Genomic DNA, 15,956 nt, shown 5'->3' with positions numbered 1-15,956 from the left:
GTGATATATGATACAATTTTATTTCGAATAATTAAGTCTCAACTCCAAATCAACAAAAATTACCCAAAAAAGTAAATTTATAAAATCCTAAGTAAATTTTGGAATGGTTCAATTAAAAATTAATATATTTCTTTTGTTTTCTGTTCACAGGTTGCAAATCATTTTTCAAACGTAGCGTAAGACGAAATTTAACGTATTCATGTCGTGGATCCCGAAACTGTCCAATCGATCAACATCATAGAAATCAGTGCCAATATTGTCGACTCAAGAAATGTTTAAAAATGGGAATGCGACGCGAAGGTAATTACATTTATTCTTTTTAATATTTATTTTAAATTTAAATCCTGGATCAAATTTTAACATTTCCTCTTTATTATTAAATATTTTGGATACATTGCCCTCAAACTTGTGGTAAACATTTTATATTTTGTATAAGAGAACAATTAAAAACGTTTTGTTATATAACGGTCAGTTTATTTAACACGGTTTTACAATGCGATTATTTTAAAATCCTTTTTTGGGACCTTCATCAAATAAACACCAAAAAAATTATAAATCTTCGTGTGAATTCAATTTAAAAGGGTCCCGGATAAACGTATTTAATCTGGCCAATGGTCAACCAAATAAAAGTAGTATTTCTTTCAAAAATTGTAATTAATATAGGTAGAAAAAAATTTATTCTTACTGCCCTTTGAAGGAGGTGTCCGGCAAGAAAAGGGTTCGTTTGTTTTTTAATAAAATTCTTTCAATAACGGTCTTTTAATAACCTGTTTTTTTTGGTGGAATGATAAATCGGTTTCCAAGGAAAATTTGTTACCTGAATTTGTTCACAATTTTAGATCTAAATTATTTTTTTCTTTTTTGTAAGACGGGCGTTACAAAAATTTATTATTAATTAAAATCAAGTTTTGGAAAGAAATTTGAGCGTCTGTTATTCAAACCATGTCTTACAAATTTTTTCTTTATGAAAATTCTTCTAGTTGGGAATTTGTCTTCTGACACATGAAAAAAACACGATGCTCAATGTCAATTTTCGGAGTCAAAAATCTTCTGCTGTTAATGAATATTCTAAAATAAATTTAAGGAATGAGGTTTTCTCGTGGAGAGATCTTTTTTTCAGGTATCAAAAGTCCAATGGCCTTACCTAGTCAAAACAGATATTTTTAGAATAATTTTAATCCAGATTTATCCTGAATATAACCCGAATTTTTACAGTATATTAATCCAGGAAATGAATAATAAATATATATTAATTTGTATAATTAAAAATTTTTTGCATTGTGTGAATCATTTCAATTAAAATTGAACAATTTTGATTGGTCTGCAACAGTTCGAATTAACATTTTGAACTGTTTAATTATATCTAAGTATTATTTATAGTACTAAAGTTTTTATGACTAAGTCTACTTATATTATTAACGACTCTAATAATTCTGGACATATTGATTTTATTCGAAAAAAAACATGATACTTCCGTTTTTAATAAAAAACCCCAAAAAAATTAACAAATCTCCACAAATTATGTAAATTAAAATCAATTTAAAATCAAAAACGATATTTTAATGGATTATTAAAACAAAGAAACGATTTTTTTAATCGATAAGACCCCGAAAAACAAGAACGAAAAAAATAAACAAAGAACAATCTTTTTTAAATTTTTATTATCAAATGCTAATTTTAATGACAAAAAGTGAAAACAAAGAATTGACTGAGTTATTTGTAGAAATATCCTGTATAGAAAGTGTTGAATTAAAAAAATTAACACAATTATGGCGGTTTTTCGAAAAATTTTTCTAGAAATTTAGTTCCATATCCAAAAAATTTGTCGGGGGTTTTCCGGTTTTTTAAATTTTGTAAATTTCACATGTAAGCAATCGTGTTGATAGTCGGAAAAGACAGACAACCAGAAATGGACTAATTAGGTGATTTATAAACACCTATACCAAATTTTTGTTTGTATCATCAATATTTCTAAGCGTTACAAACTTGGGAATAAATTTAGTATACCTTGATATATATTACATATATACAGGGTATAAAAATTGTAAAATCAGATTATTTTTTATAAATTTTGTGCATCCGTTAAACTTCTGATCGAATTTAAAACTTCGAAGCAAAAATGAATGATATACAAAGTTAGAAAACAATTTTTTTTTCGATAAATCTCACTCCTTAAATAAATATTATATAAATATTTAAAGGATATAAAACTTAAAACCCTTTTTTAGTACTATCTACCCTTATAAATAAATACAGCTACTATAGCAGACCCAAAACTGTAAACAGACAATAAATGTCTAACAAAGTATTTTTACAAAATACAAGAAGCATTTTATTGTGACCCAAAAAATAAAAATAAAAAAAATAAAGAACTGAGATGGTTATCTTATTAACTAAACAGAAAACAGAATTAAAGTGACCACAGCCAGAGTTATTTGTTGAACATGGGTGTTAAAACGATACCTATGTTGTGTTGGATCCTTTGGGTCATACCTATACCTACTTAGTTAGATGGATCCTTTGTTGACCAGACAAGGATGTACATACAATTATTTATATGTTTTTATCACCTTTTTAAATACATTTTATAAATAGACCACACAAAAAACATTTCCATGTTTGCTGTTTTTTAAGCGAATTGTCGAAGGAAATGGAGCTATTAATTTTGTACTGATTTTGTTCATATTTTCATCGATTTTACCTAATAGATGTCAGAAATGACCATCGTTAAAATTTGAGTATACATATGTATCTATCATTTATATGTGTCTGTAAACTCTCCAGCGGTCGTAACTTAAATCCAATTTGAATAAAATTTGGTATCAAGAAAGGTTTTTGGTATTTGAAAGGTCAAGGTTGCACAAAGTCCAAAATATTGAATTTTTTTTAAAATAAAAACTATTTTTGTATAATTTGATCAGTTTTAAGCAAAAAAGTATTCTTGTGATTTTTTCTCTGAATGTTTAGTTTTCGAAATAAAAATTCTTGGAAAATTAAAAAAAGCAATTTTCGATTATAAGAAAAATGTAATATTTTTTCCATCTCTGAGGGAATTCGCTTAACTTACACAGCTCCTGCGCTACGAATTGTGTTATACAAGAATAAAAAATTTAATTTTAAAGTTACATAAGCATTTTAATATTAAATACACTTTGTACAAAATAAAAAAGTAATATAAATTATAAAAGTTGAAATCATTTTTCATAAAAACAATAAAGTTTAAAGTTAAGTAAACTCTTTCTTCGTTGCTTGCTTGCTCTGATCTGAATAATAATGTAAGATTTTTATCTTACTTTTTTCTTTTTTTTAAAATATTTGTATAAGTTTTGTTGGGATTCTAATCTTGTGACAAGCTCTCATCTTGTTTTATTCAGAATCAGAATAAATAGAATTTTACATACAAGAATAAAGAATTCTTTTAAAAAAAATAACAAAATAATTTAAATTTTTATTATTACACAAAAATTTAGAGTCGAAAATAGTTTGAAATAAATTACAATTATTATTTTGTTAAATATTAAAAATTGTTTAAAAAAAACTAAATAAATAATAACTTAAAAAACTACTAGTTCTTCTTTCGAAATATTTTGATGGGACAGCTCAAAACTTGACCAAAATATCTGTCACACTAGTAAAAAATTAAAAAATCTTGGCAAAAAATCTTTCTGCCAGGATAAATCCTGGCACACCTAGTACATATATATAATAATGGGGTTTAACCTCCGTTTCTCTGACATATACGCCTATAACAGAGACCACCCACATCATTATTTGTTAATCTTTATTTATTTAATTACAAACATATTTACAATTACATTTTGATGTGGGTGGAGTCGGTTACTTCGTTCTTATCCAAGCGACCACAATGTGATCAATTCTGCACTCCCATTAATTATAAATTGTTCACACTGCCGTTGCCTGGATTCGAACCCACAACCTTAGTCTAAATGGACAAACAGTCCAAGGCAAACGCCTTAGACTGCTCGGCCATTTAGGCTCTTACCTAGTACATATTGTACTAATCGTTCACTAGTATTGATTCATTTGCGAAATTTCGAAATTCGTGTAAGAGCAGTTTTACTTTCACGGACTCCAGGACTAATAATTCGTTAAAGAATTATCTAGCATTACACAAATTTTTGCTTCGGTTTGTAATAGAAATATTTTAATAAAATAAGAGTTCCCTTGGGATGTAACAATTATAAAAACGGGTTAAAAGACATGTATCACAAAAAAACCAATTACATGTTTTAAATGGAACAAAATGATCCTAAATATTTAGATCATATTGTATTATCTATGATTAAAAGGATCTTTGTTACCTAAGAAGGTGTAAATAACCTTTTAAACATCAATAAATCCTTTTTCATGATGATCTTTTACCTGTGATGACTCAAAGAGGAAGCTACATCAAAAAAACTGTAACAAAACATGTTCTCTTATTCAACAGATTAAAATTTGATCTTTTTTTTTATGTTATTGTGTTCGGGTCAACAGAAAAAAAAGGATCCCATTCATAATAAATTAGTGTTTACTGTATACAAGACCACTAATAGATTTAAGAGTAAAAAAGATCTCTTTACATTCTTCTTAAATCTTTGTATTCGATCTTTGTCTCTCATATAGTTTTATGTATAATTCGATATCTTTGTTTAAGTGTGTTGTTTTTTTTTATTACAACAAAATACTTTGACCTCTATTCATTCCGTAATAATTATTATCTCGTGTGTGACCTTTTTTTTTACAAGTCAAAAGTCAAAGTGCAACAAACACGCGGCTGCTGCGGGCTTTTCTATAAAACATTTTAGCACCTGTTTTTTTTGAAAAATAATATTATTAATTTTTTTGGAATTTTTATGAATTTAATAATGCTTTTTTTTAACACTATTTGAATAATTTTTGGGCGCCTCGAGTATCAAAATTTGTATCGAGTATCGAGAATCTTTCACAAGAAGCTAGATAGGACCACCTGCAAATTCAACGGTCTATCCTTTTTTAGTTTTGGACACTAAATATTTGCCCTAATTTGCGCCCTGACGTTTAAACAGTGATGTTTACGAAAAAATGTTTCAAACAAAAGTTGTTTATTATTTTATAAGCCAATTGAACTATGTTACTCATTTGCCAACTTTAAGTCACTTTTTACGTCCTGAGTATGCTATAATTTCAGTATTGTATTAATCTTTTCGCTTTTGAGTAAGTAAACGTCTCCACGAGTGGACAGACGGACAGACAGACAGCCTAAAATGGACTAATTAAGTGATTTTATTAACACTCATACCAAAATTTTGTTCGTATCATCAATATTTCTAAGTGTTACATACTTGAAAATCGAATATTTGGTTATAAAAATGTTAAATTGTAGGTAATCTAAATATATAAAAAATCCTTTTTGGAATCATAAACAATAATTTAGAATATTTATTCAAAAAAATAAATAAAAGAAACGAAAAAGGGTCGCCCGTCGCATCCATATAACTAAACTCACATTCATTTCTCATCCAGTGGAGTGCAGGGAAGGTAAAGACCACTATTATACCTATAGTTAGTTGTTGGGTGACATATGGAATATTTTTGCATTTTTTTTAAACATTTACATATTATATGTTGCTAGAGTACTATAGTAGCCAGTCCATCTGTAAATGCAAATCCTTTTGGGTCAAGAGCCAAGCATTGTATTTGAGAGTCGTTACAGGAAGGATGGAAATTGATAGAGATAGGCAACTTTTAAAAATATGTCTACTTTCTAAAGTAGCCTTTGAGGTAGCTGATTTTTTTAAATTACGTAGCAATCATAAAATAATTGATTAAAAATTCAAAAATCATATTTTGTATTTCGATCCAAAACAAAACAGCGTGCCTGTTTATTAATTACAAACTTTAAGATGTTGAACACATCCTTAATAAAGACTTGTAAATGTTCCTACTGTTTTTAAAACATTTGGCTCCCACTCAAGAAAAGCTTGCGAGGATGCCATACCAAGAAGGTCTTAACAGATTAGGAGATAATCTGAAAAACCAACAATTAAAGGCATGGACCAGCTACGAGGGAGGGCGAATCGCAAAAAGTCTGTTGGGTGAAGGAAACTCGCTCGGTAACAGAGTCGAGGAGATCTTGAAACTAAACAGAGCTGATATTAGAGTCATCGTAGAGTTACTCACAGGGCATGATAACCTGAACAAGTTATCATTCCAACATCAGATTGGAAAAAGACAATCTCCCGCGTGTGACAGATGCGGAGAAAATTCAGAAGAAACATCGATCGACTTTCTCTGTAACTGCCCGGCGCTCATACAGCAGCGAAGGAAATGGTTTGGTCCGGCCATAGTCGAACCAGAAGAAATTAAGAAACTTAGCGCTAGGCAAATCCTGGGTTTCAATACATCAGTTGGTTTATAATAGCCACTGAAAAGCGTAGCGGGGATAGAGTACAAGGGTCTATTTGGCTAGGTGCTCTGAACCATTGCTTCGAGGCCCGATGCTCGAGCACGGCCCGCTAACCTCCATACCCAAAACTCCTGTCAAATTCTACTTGTGACTCTGGCCTTAATAAAACATATTGTTATATTATCCAACATTCAAACAGTATAAAATTTGAATAAAGTCCAGTCCAGAGCAATCCAAAGTAGATGATTATCGAATCAACTTTGAACAACAGTTACCTTTTAATACTTATTCTTGAATGAGAAAACTATGAATTAGGATTTTGAAAAAAAAAATTGGGTTTCTATTTTGAAAAGTTTTTTTTTAAAATGTCTGTAACTTAAAAATTATCGTGCAAAAATAGAAAATAAAATCAAGTTTCGTTATAAACTTATGATCATTCCATTTTTATCACCAAAGAAAATTTGGTTCAGAATTGTGGATTTATTTAAGTATGTAATTACATCCCTTTTTGATCCTTCTATTTTCATCCAGTTCTTTGGCCATAACCTATCACAATAAATGTATAAAATATATTAAAATAATAATAAAATATATTTAAAAAAATTAGCATAAAAACAAAAATTAAAATTCCATTGAGAACTTGATTTGAACTCTGTGTATGTGTAAAGCCAACATCAAAGAAATTTTTTGTTCTTTGCTTTTTGGATTTTATTTTTGGCACGTCATAACTGTATTGTACCGTGCTTGCATACATCATGCATGCATTATTTTATATGTAAAGACTTGCAATATATTTATTTAATATATAAATAAGTTTGGGGTCAAACGTACAAATTGTCAATGATTTTCGAACGAACGCAAATTCGATGAATTTTATTGCTGTTAGGTACAGTTCTGTCTAGTTACTTTAAAAAAAGATTACTTTATTTGATAAATAAGTTTTTTTACTGCTTAAAAATTAATTTCACTTGTATTTTTATACTCTGTTATATACAGGGCGTTCTGTTATTAACTGCAGATCGTCGGCCTACAGAATAAGCTCATAAAGACGAACAAAAAAGATCTTTACCAAATTTCGATCTGAGCCCTGATTCGGAAGTTGTGGCTATTGGAAAAATAGAAAGATTTATGAATTCACAAAACTATCAAATTCATGAAATTAGTAGGTGTCACTTTAGAGAGCCACAATTTCCGAATCAGAGCTCATTTCGAAATTTGGTAAAGAGCTTTTTTGTTCGTCTTTATGAGAATATTCTGTAGGCTGACGATCTGCAATTAATAACAGAACACCCTGTATATTAAAGTATACTAAGTTTAGTCCCAAGTTTCAAACGCTTAAAAATATTGACGCTACGAACAAAATTTTGGTATAGGTGTTCCTAAAATCACCTAATTTTTCCATTTTCGATTTCATAGCGTGCTCAGGACATACAAAGTGAGATTGAGTTCGTAAATGGGCAACATAGGTCAATTGGGTCCTGAGTCCGAAGGATCCATCTTCTAGACAACTTGTGTTCCCTAAAATAGAAATCTCCATTTACCATAGTTTTCGTATTATAAAGTATTATTGTTTAAGTCGATTAGCAATAACTGTCAAATACAACGATTGACCCTAACGTAAAGTACGTATAATAAAACCATTGGACAGTTGATTATAAGTACAGGCTGTGTATAGCTTGAATGAGTTAAAGTAACAATAACTAAGTAAGGTAGACCTAGCTAGCTATGATGATGATGATGTTGATGGTATGGTCATAAAGCTGACCGGCAGGTTAGACCAGGTCTTAGTTCCCACGGTCAATACTATTACATTCTGTGATGTTATGTACTCAGTACTGTAGTTATAGTAAGTATTATGACCAATGGTCAAAATAATATACTTACCTTTATTAATACACATTCAATACTTAGATAGGGTGATTTATACATGTTGAGTACAATTTTAAAACAATACACAGCTGCCACACCAAATTTGCCTGAAAATAGATAAAATTTGCAATAAAATGGTCTCTAACAAATTAATTTCCATGAAAGTGCAAAATACTTGTAATTATTTAAAATATTTCTTCCATGATAAACCCTAGTACACCTACTTCATATTGTACCTATTGTTAGATATTATTGATTCATATGCGAAATTACGAAATCCTCTTAAATGCAGTTTCACGAGCTCTCCGCTTATATAAATAGTTAATGATTTTTTGTTGGAACCGTAGAAATAATATTCTACAAAAAATATATTAATTTCATAATGTACATACTTCTTTTTGATATTTTGTTGAGAATTTTCATGATTTTAGAGAAAAACTCGTAAATATACATTCACAATTTTAAGATATATTAAAATTATCTAAAATAATAACTAATTTTATGATTTAAAAAATCCAAAAATCATGAATGAACAAGAATGAAAAATATTCCTAGTTATTGGTGAAAATTCATTAAGAACTCAAAAATGTCCATTATTTTTCTTTCTTCCCATTAAGACAGAAGAATTATTCAAAAAGTTTAGAAGTAAAACATATCAAAAATTCAAGTTATCTAAAAGCGCATTTCTATAAGATTTGTACATGATCATTTGAAATGATATATAAACTAGAGCCAATCACACTGTACATAATAATTTTGTATTATTATTAATAGTGTTGTTGAATAATTTATTATCTTTATCTAACACATTATAATTATTATTTATAATATTTATATATTTGTCTTTATCATTTTAAATAAATATCAATATAAATAAAATAAAATTTTATTTAAAATAAAAAGTCTTGAACTGAATGCTAAAAAAAATACTAAAATAAGTAAAAGTATGACAATATTAATATGTTCTTTTTTATACTTACACACTAAGTGTAAAACACTACACTTTTACTTTATTTACACTAAACATAAAAAAAGAACAAACTTTAATACCTTTTATGATTAACAACTAACTGTATAATGTATATAAATAATATAAATATATACTTAATCATATGCATAAATGCCTTTTTATAAAAAAAAAATAAGGCCTTTTATATTTCATTTATACGAATATGGATTAAAATTTGCATATCAAGCAAGCAAACAGGAGCATTGTAAGCAACCACGATGTTAAAAGTGGAAAAAATAACAACTAACACTGTTAATTGTTTAAATATGTTTCCAATTTGTAATGGGAAAATTCATGCTTAAGAATCGACAGAAAAAATCCTATTTTGTTATTGGGCTACTGCAAAAGTTTCTAACTTAAATTAAACAAGTAAAATTTAAAAAACCCCAGACAAATTTTTCGGTTACGGAACCCTAAACTCACATTTGAAGCATATCTAAGAACACTTTCCATTAAAATTACAAAATAATAAAAATCAAAATCGGTTCATCCGTTTAAGTGCTACGATGCCACAGACAAACAGGCAGATATAACGGTAAAACTTATATCACCTCTTTTTGGTACGGGGATTAAAAATATATTTGACTAAATTTAAAAAAGTAATATATTTAAATAACAATTATTTTCTAACTGACATAAATCGAAGAAATTTCTCATCAAATGTCCAGTAATGGGCCAAGTCATGTTTGCATTAATTATTTTAGCGAAGAAAAAAAATAAATATTCCCAAAGCATAAATAATTATTAATAATTTATTACTTTTCAAAACATAAAAGAAAAATAGAATTTATATTTAAATTTAAAATGATAACGGTCAAAAAGTGTCCTGTCTTGTTCTTAGGGTGGATTAGATATAGTACTGTCATGTCCCATGTCCAGATTAAATAATGACCACTGTAGTCCTCCAGTCCAGTTCAGTCCAGTCCATGTGTGTGTTTATATAATTATGTGAAATATATATTTAATATAAATATTATGGAATCTTTTATTTATATTCCTTTAATAAAAAGGGGAGAATATTAAAAATGTTAACCCATAACAAGTAACAAGTTAAACCCTTTTTTATAAATATAAGTTTGCTTATTCTGGTCACTTTGTTTTTATATTATAATAAAGAAGGACTGGACAATGCATGGGAGCCCTTTGTAAAATATTAAGATTGGTAAAGGGTTGTATCATTTAAGATTTATTAAAATTTCTGGTCTACTATGGTCCACTCGGATTTTTCATTAAAGTTATGGACCAGCTACGGGGGAAAGCGAATCGCCAAAAGCCTGTTGGGTGAAGGAAACTCGCTCGGTAACAGAGCCGAGGAGATCTTGAAACTAAACAGAGCTGATATTAGAGTCATCGTAGAGTTACTCACAGGGCATGATAACCTGAACAAGTTCCAACATCAGATTGGAAAAAGACAATCTCCCACGTGTGATAGATGCGGAGAAAATTCAGAAGAAACATTGATCCACTTTCTCTGTTACTGCCCGGCGCTCATACAGCAGCGAAGGAAATGGTTTGGTCCGGCCATAGTCGAACCAGAAGAAATTAAGAAACTTAGCGCTAGGCAAATCCTGGGTTTCAGTACATCAGTTGGTTTATAATAGCCACTGAAAAGCGTAGCGGGGATAGAGTACAAGGGTCTATTTGACTAGGACTGAACCATTGTTTCGAGGCGCGATCCTCGAGCATGGCCCGCTAACCTCCATATCCATACCCATACCCATGATCCATTCGGTATAGGTATTTGAGTAATTATGGCTTGATAGAATTTCTCAGAAAATCTTGTGTCTTTAAGTGCTACCAGAAATGTGCAAAACTCAATGATTTAAATATATACAGGATATTTAAACAGTTACTTTATTAAAACTAACGAAATTTTCATAAATTCGTGTGAAAAAAATTACATTTTTACAATTTAACTGTCTATAAATCGAATAAAAATTTAATCCAAGTATTTTTCGATAATTCCTTTTTTTAATCAATTTTCTCAATCAAAAACTTTTGAAATAAGTAAATAAATTTCAGTTACTTTTTGTATTGTCCTTTATTACAGAAAACCCTCCGAAAACAGAAAGGAATTAAAGATTATAAAATAAATATTTTTGTGTAAAAATAAGATATTTTTGATTTGAAATAAATAAGATTTTGTGGTTGGTTCTCAGGTTCTCATTGATTTTGATATCAATCAATACTAACCAAAAATATTTAAATCTTTAATCCTCACCCAAAAAAAATTATACCGTTTTTACCTTTTGTACGAAATGAATAAATATGTCACCCTTGTGTTAGCCAAGTCAGTCCATGTTGCAGTTTGTTTGTCTGATTCGATCCAAAAATATCTACATATTTACATAAAATATCTATTTAAAACAACAATAGATATATTTCTTTTTTGGGTGCAATATCACTAAATTTCAATCAATTTTATTTTTTCAAATATTCGATGTCCCTTTCTATATTCTTTTTATTTTTGTAAAAACGTCCCTAAAAATCATCATCAAATGTCTTATCGTACTTATTATTATGCAACTTCCATACCGTCAAATATTTGTCATAAAAAAAAAATCGAGATGTGCCGTGGGACACCCGATTGGAACTATGTTTCTATCGTATCTTCGTATATTATAAATGTAGCACTTACTTTTTACTCAGATTTGATTTGATTTTTTTCCTGGTATGAATGATTATGCACATGTTGTCGATTTGCTATAAAAAAAATACAATTCCCCAAAAAATTACAAATATACAACAAAATACTTTAAAGTATTAATAAGACATACTTCTGAATTAGTAGTCAACCCAATATGTGCGTACATTACCTACATTTGGTTTGAGCAGTACTCACAATTCATTTTGTTTGAATGAAAAACTAAAATTTGGATACAAAACATAAATTGTCAGATTGTAAATTATTTTCAAAATATTCTCAAAATTCATGGCAAGCTGAATCGATTAAAAAAGTTTTAGTTTCCTAAGTAATACATCGTTGGATTGTGGGGTTGTTTTACCCTCAACCAGCAAACAAATTATAACGTGCGATAAGGAACATAATTCCAAAAATATGGAAAAAATTTGTGTTTCAATTTTCGATTGATTTTTTTCAATATTATAATGGAAGTAATTTTAATGTGATGTCTTTGAATAAAATAAAAATATGTTTAGATTTTTGTTTTATAAAAATGTTTTTGTAATTTCCATACAAAAAGAATTTTATTGAGAGTGACCAAAGCCATGCCAAGATCAGGACTGTACAGGACCATCTATTGTAAATATTATCCTATGTCATATACATATATTACATATAATATAAATATGATCCTTTATTCCTTTTTAAACAAGAGCCCTTAGATACCTTTCTTGTGATCAATAATGATTGATGATATAACTATAAATATGTAATATCCATGATAAATATCTAATATCTATCTCATCCTTTATTATACCTATAGGAACCCCTCTGGACCCGTCACCCCCCCACACTCCTGTCCAGTCCAGTTCAGTCCAGTGTCTGCTATTTAAATATTACGTTGCTACTCTAATGCTTGCTTAAAATTATTCATGAATTTTAGTATCTGTATGCTAAATAAATTTTAATATTTTAGTACAGTGTCTTCAATCATACGTTTAGATACTTCGTATTTGGTACAATGAAATTAAATATCGAAAAGGAAAAAAGACTCCTAGGGGGGTCTAATCCATGTAAAAAACAGTTTTTTATAAAAAATAAAACAAGAACTATGCTTCAAATAAGAAAAAAAAAGGTCTATTTGTTTTAATTGTGTACATTTTCCTTTCCTAGAGCATTTTTTTACATTTTCGTCATACAAATTGCCTAGTTGACGATAGTTTTATTATCATTTTTATATATTTACGTCATACAAATTGGTTAGTTGACTAGTTGACGAGTCACATGACAGCCGAATCACTTTAAAATTACATTGAAAGATTAATTTAAAACTATTTTTGTCTATTGATCAACGAACTAAATTTTCCATAATTTTGGATTTATGAAATTTTTTTTTGCAGTCTTTGAATTGAAGCCACTGTACATGTACAGTGTATACATGTATAATATTAAAATAATGTGAAAAGTTAAGATTTATAATATTAATAATAAGGGTTGGTAAGCCTAAACAATACAGGACTATATACGTACATGGAGGGGTCACTTTTATTATGTAAAGTATATGAAATAAAGTTGACCCATCCTTGAGACGCTCATATAGACTTTATATAGACGATCATACACAGAAGCAGAACAGAACAGAACAGAACAGTAAGCAACTATAAGAAGGGATTTATTTCAATAACTATCTATATATAATATTCATTCATGGTTGCATATTAATTTAATGACCAGAAGGCTTTCTACTTTATTCTTTTTATTCTAAAATTCATGATTAATGGCCTTATTTTAAATACCAACCAAAAATTGTCCAGAATAGAATAAAACGGTAACGATCTAATATATTCATTTTATATATTCCCATCATTTGAATTTCTTTATTTATGGATATTTTTAAAATGTACCGTCTTGGGACCTTTGGGAAAAGTTTCAAACAATAAAAATTATTCTAAACTATAAGAATTTTTGTCGACTTTGAGTGGAAACATAATTGTTGAACTGAATACCTCGATACTCGAAATAAAATTGTATATTAATACAAGAATTGCTCGTTTAAATATATTAGGCACTAATTTTCAAGGAAATCGTTGAATCCGTTTGTCTAAAAATGATTGAAAAGTTTGGATCAATATTTTTGATATAAATTACAAATTTTATAACAAAAAAATTAGATCATTTTTGGAATTTCACTTTCTTTTAAAAAATTCTTTTTGTTTGGCCTTGACATAAAATTAAAAAAATTGAACAATTTTTACCGACAACATCCATAAAACATAATTTTTTTTTGTGGTCGTGTTGAAGCTGATTTATTTAGTCAAAAAAAAAAACGACTTGACCACCTGCTAAGTCAATTATTGCAGGTCTTATAATAAAAGTATTTTTTTTTTTAATGAACACGATTCTTTAACAAAGATGTATATTGACCCTACAACGGAGCTGTGTTGGTTATTAATAGTTTTACAAATAACAACAAAAAAGGTATCGATCTGCTGCAGAGGTCAAACAAGTCAAATTAAGTGAGCTGTCAATCATTCAAAGTGTATTTATGACAGATCATCGATTTTAAAAAAATTATTTTTATTAAAAAGAATGTTGCAGTTATTTAAAATATTCCTCTATAAACTGAAAAGTCTCTAATCTTGGAAACGGCTCCAATGATTGTCATGAAAATTAATGAGCAGGGGGTTTTTGGATCGAAAAATCGATCAAGCTAGGTTTTATTTTTAGAAAATGTCCTTTTAACCGTGTTTTCAGGAAAAACTGAAACATTGACTGCAAAATATGACTTTTACTGACATCTATTGGCGACGAAATAAAGTACAATTACCGGGACATTCAAATTGGTTTTTGTGTACAGACATTTTAAATGGTTCTTATATTAGTGATAAATGCCTTTATAACTCAATATATACCGAGTAAAGCTCGGTCATCGAGGTAGGAACTAGCCACTATAAATCGATCAAAAAATTTTTTGTTTGTTTAAAAATTTTTGTAAAACTTTAACGAATTGTAAACATCCTTTTCCTTAAAAAAAAAAAGGTTTTTTTTTTTAAATGCCCTTACGTGCTCTAAAGTCAATGATAACAATATTTACATAAAAATTTAAATATTTAAATGACTTTTAAGTTTGTTAAGGTAAAGTAGATTTCTACACTCTTTTTAAAAAAAGAGATTAAAATATAAAAAAGATAAATTGTATGAAGTGTTTATTTATTTATTTATTTATCTTATAAAATAAAGTCAGTAGCAGTCCACACTCAAAGTTGTTTTATTTACTTTAAGTAAATATAAGGATCTACCCAATTGGACTAGGCTCAATTCTAGTAATTGACAGACCTTTCAAAAGGTATGAGTGTGCCTATCTGTGGCATCGTAGCGCCTAAACGGATTAACAGATTTTCATTTGTTTTGTTTTGTTTGAAAGGTAATTTAATGGAAAGTGTTCTTTCTATTCATTCCTACCTAATTATTCCGAATTTTACGGGTCTCATGATAGAGAAGTTCCCAGTGATAATATTGCTTGAAATAATATTGTCTCCAACCTTTCAGCTTCTCAAATCTTTTGAAATGACTATCAAATATCACAACTGACTCCAGACTCACAAGGTACACTATTTAGGTTAGGTTCTTCTAAGTTAGTGTTAGGTGCAACTGAATGTGTGGGTGCATATTTGATAATAAATAATAAATTGTTTAAATAAATATTTATTTAAAAATGCACTAAAAATCATTACCCCCACAACATATACAGATTATTAATTGTTTACAAAATATCTTCTTAGTATATACAGGATGTTTGAATAATTACAGGTTTAGAGTATTATTTATTACATCTAGAGTTTAATTTGAATTTTAAAATTGGGATAAATAGATGATAATTTTATAAGATTTTTTGGCAGATTTAAAAAAAAATTATTTCATGATTTTTTTAATCAAAAAATAGCTTTTGCAGAAAATGGTTTAACGCCAAAAATTCTTAAAATTCGTTAAAGTAGTTTTCATATGAAAAGACCATTTTAGACCAATTAGTTTGTCCAATTATTGAAAAGCTTTTGTTTAACCACCTA

At 28.5% G+C, this 15,956-nt stretch overlaps 1 protein-coding gene across 1 annotated transcript in view; it reads left to right on the top strand.

Annotated features, from left to right (window-relative positions):
• The window catches only part of LOC123294197 (steroid receptor seven-up, isoforms B/C), a 112,372-nt gene that overhangs the window by 9,770 nt on the left and 86,646 nt on the right, over positions 1-15,956 (top strand). Inside the window, exon 2 of the mRNA XM_044875307.1 lies at positions 151-300. Coding sequence (XP_044731242.1) covers positions 151-300 — 150 coding nt within the window. The remainder of the gene's footprint in view (positions 1-150; positions 301-15,956) is intronic.

Source organism: Chrysoperla carnea, chromosome 2 (assembly GCF_905475395.1).
Source record: "Chrysoperla carnea chromosome 2, inChrCarn1.1, whole genome shotgun sequence".
In the NCBI taxonomy this organism is placed as follows: domain Eukaryota; kingdom Metazoa; phylum Arthropoda; class Insecta; order Neuroptera; family Chrysopidae; genus Chrysoperla; species Chrysoperla carnea.
The sequence above is the reverse complement of the archived record's forward strand: the minus strand, read 5'-3'. Positions and strand labels throughout refer to the sequence as shown.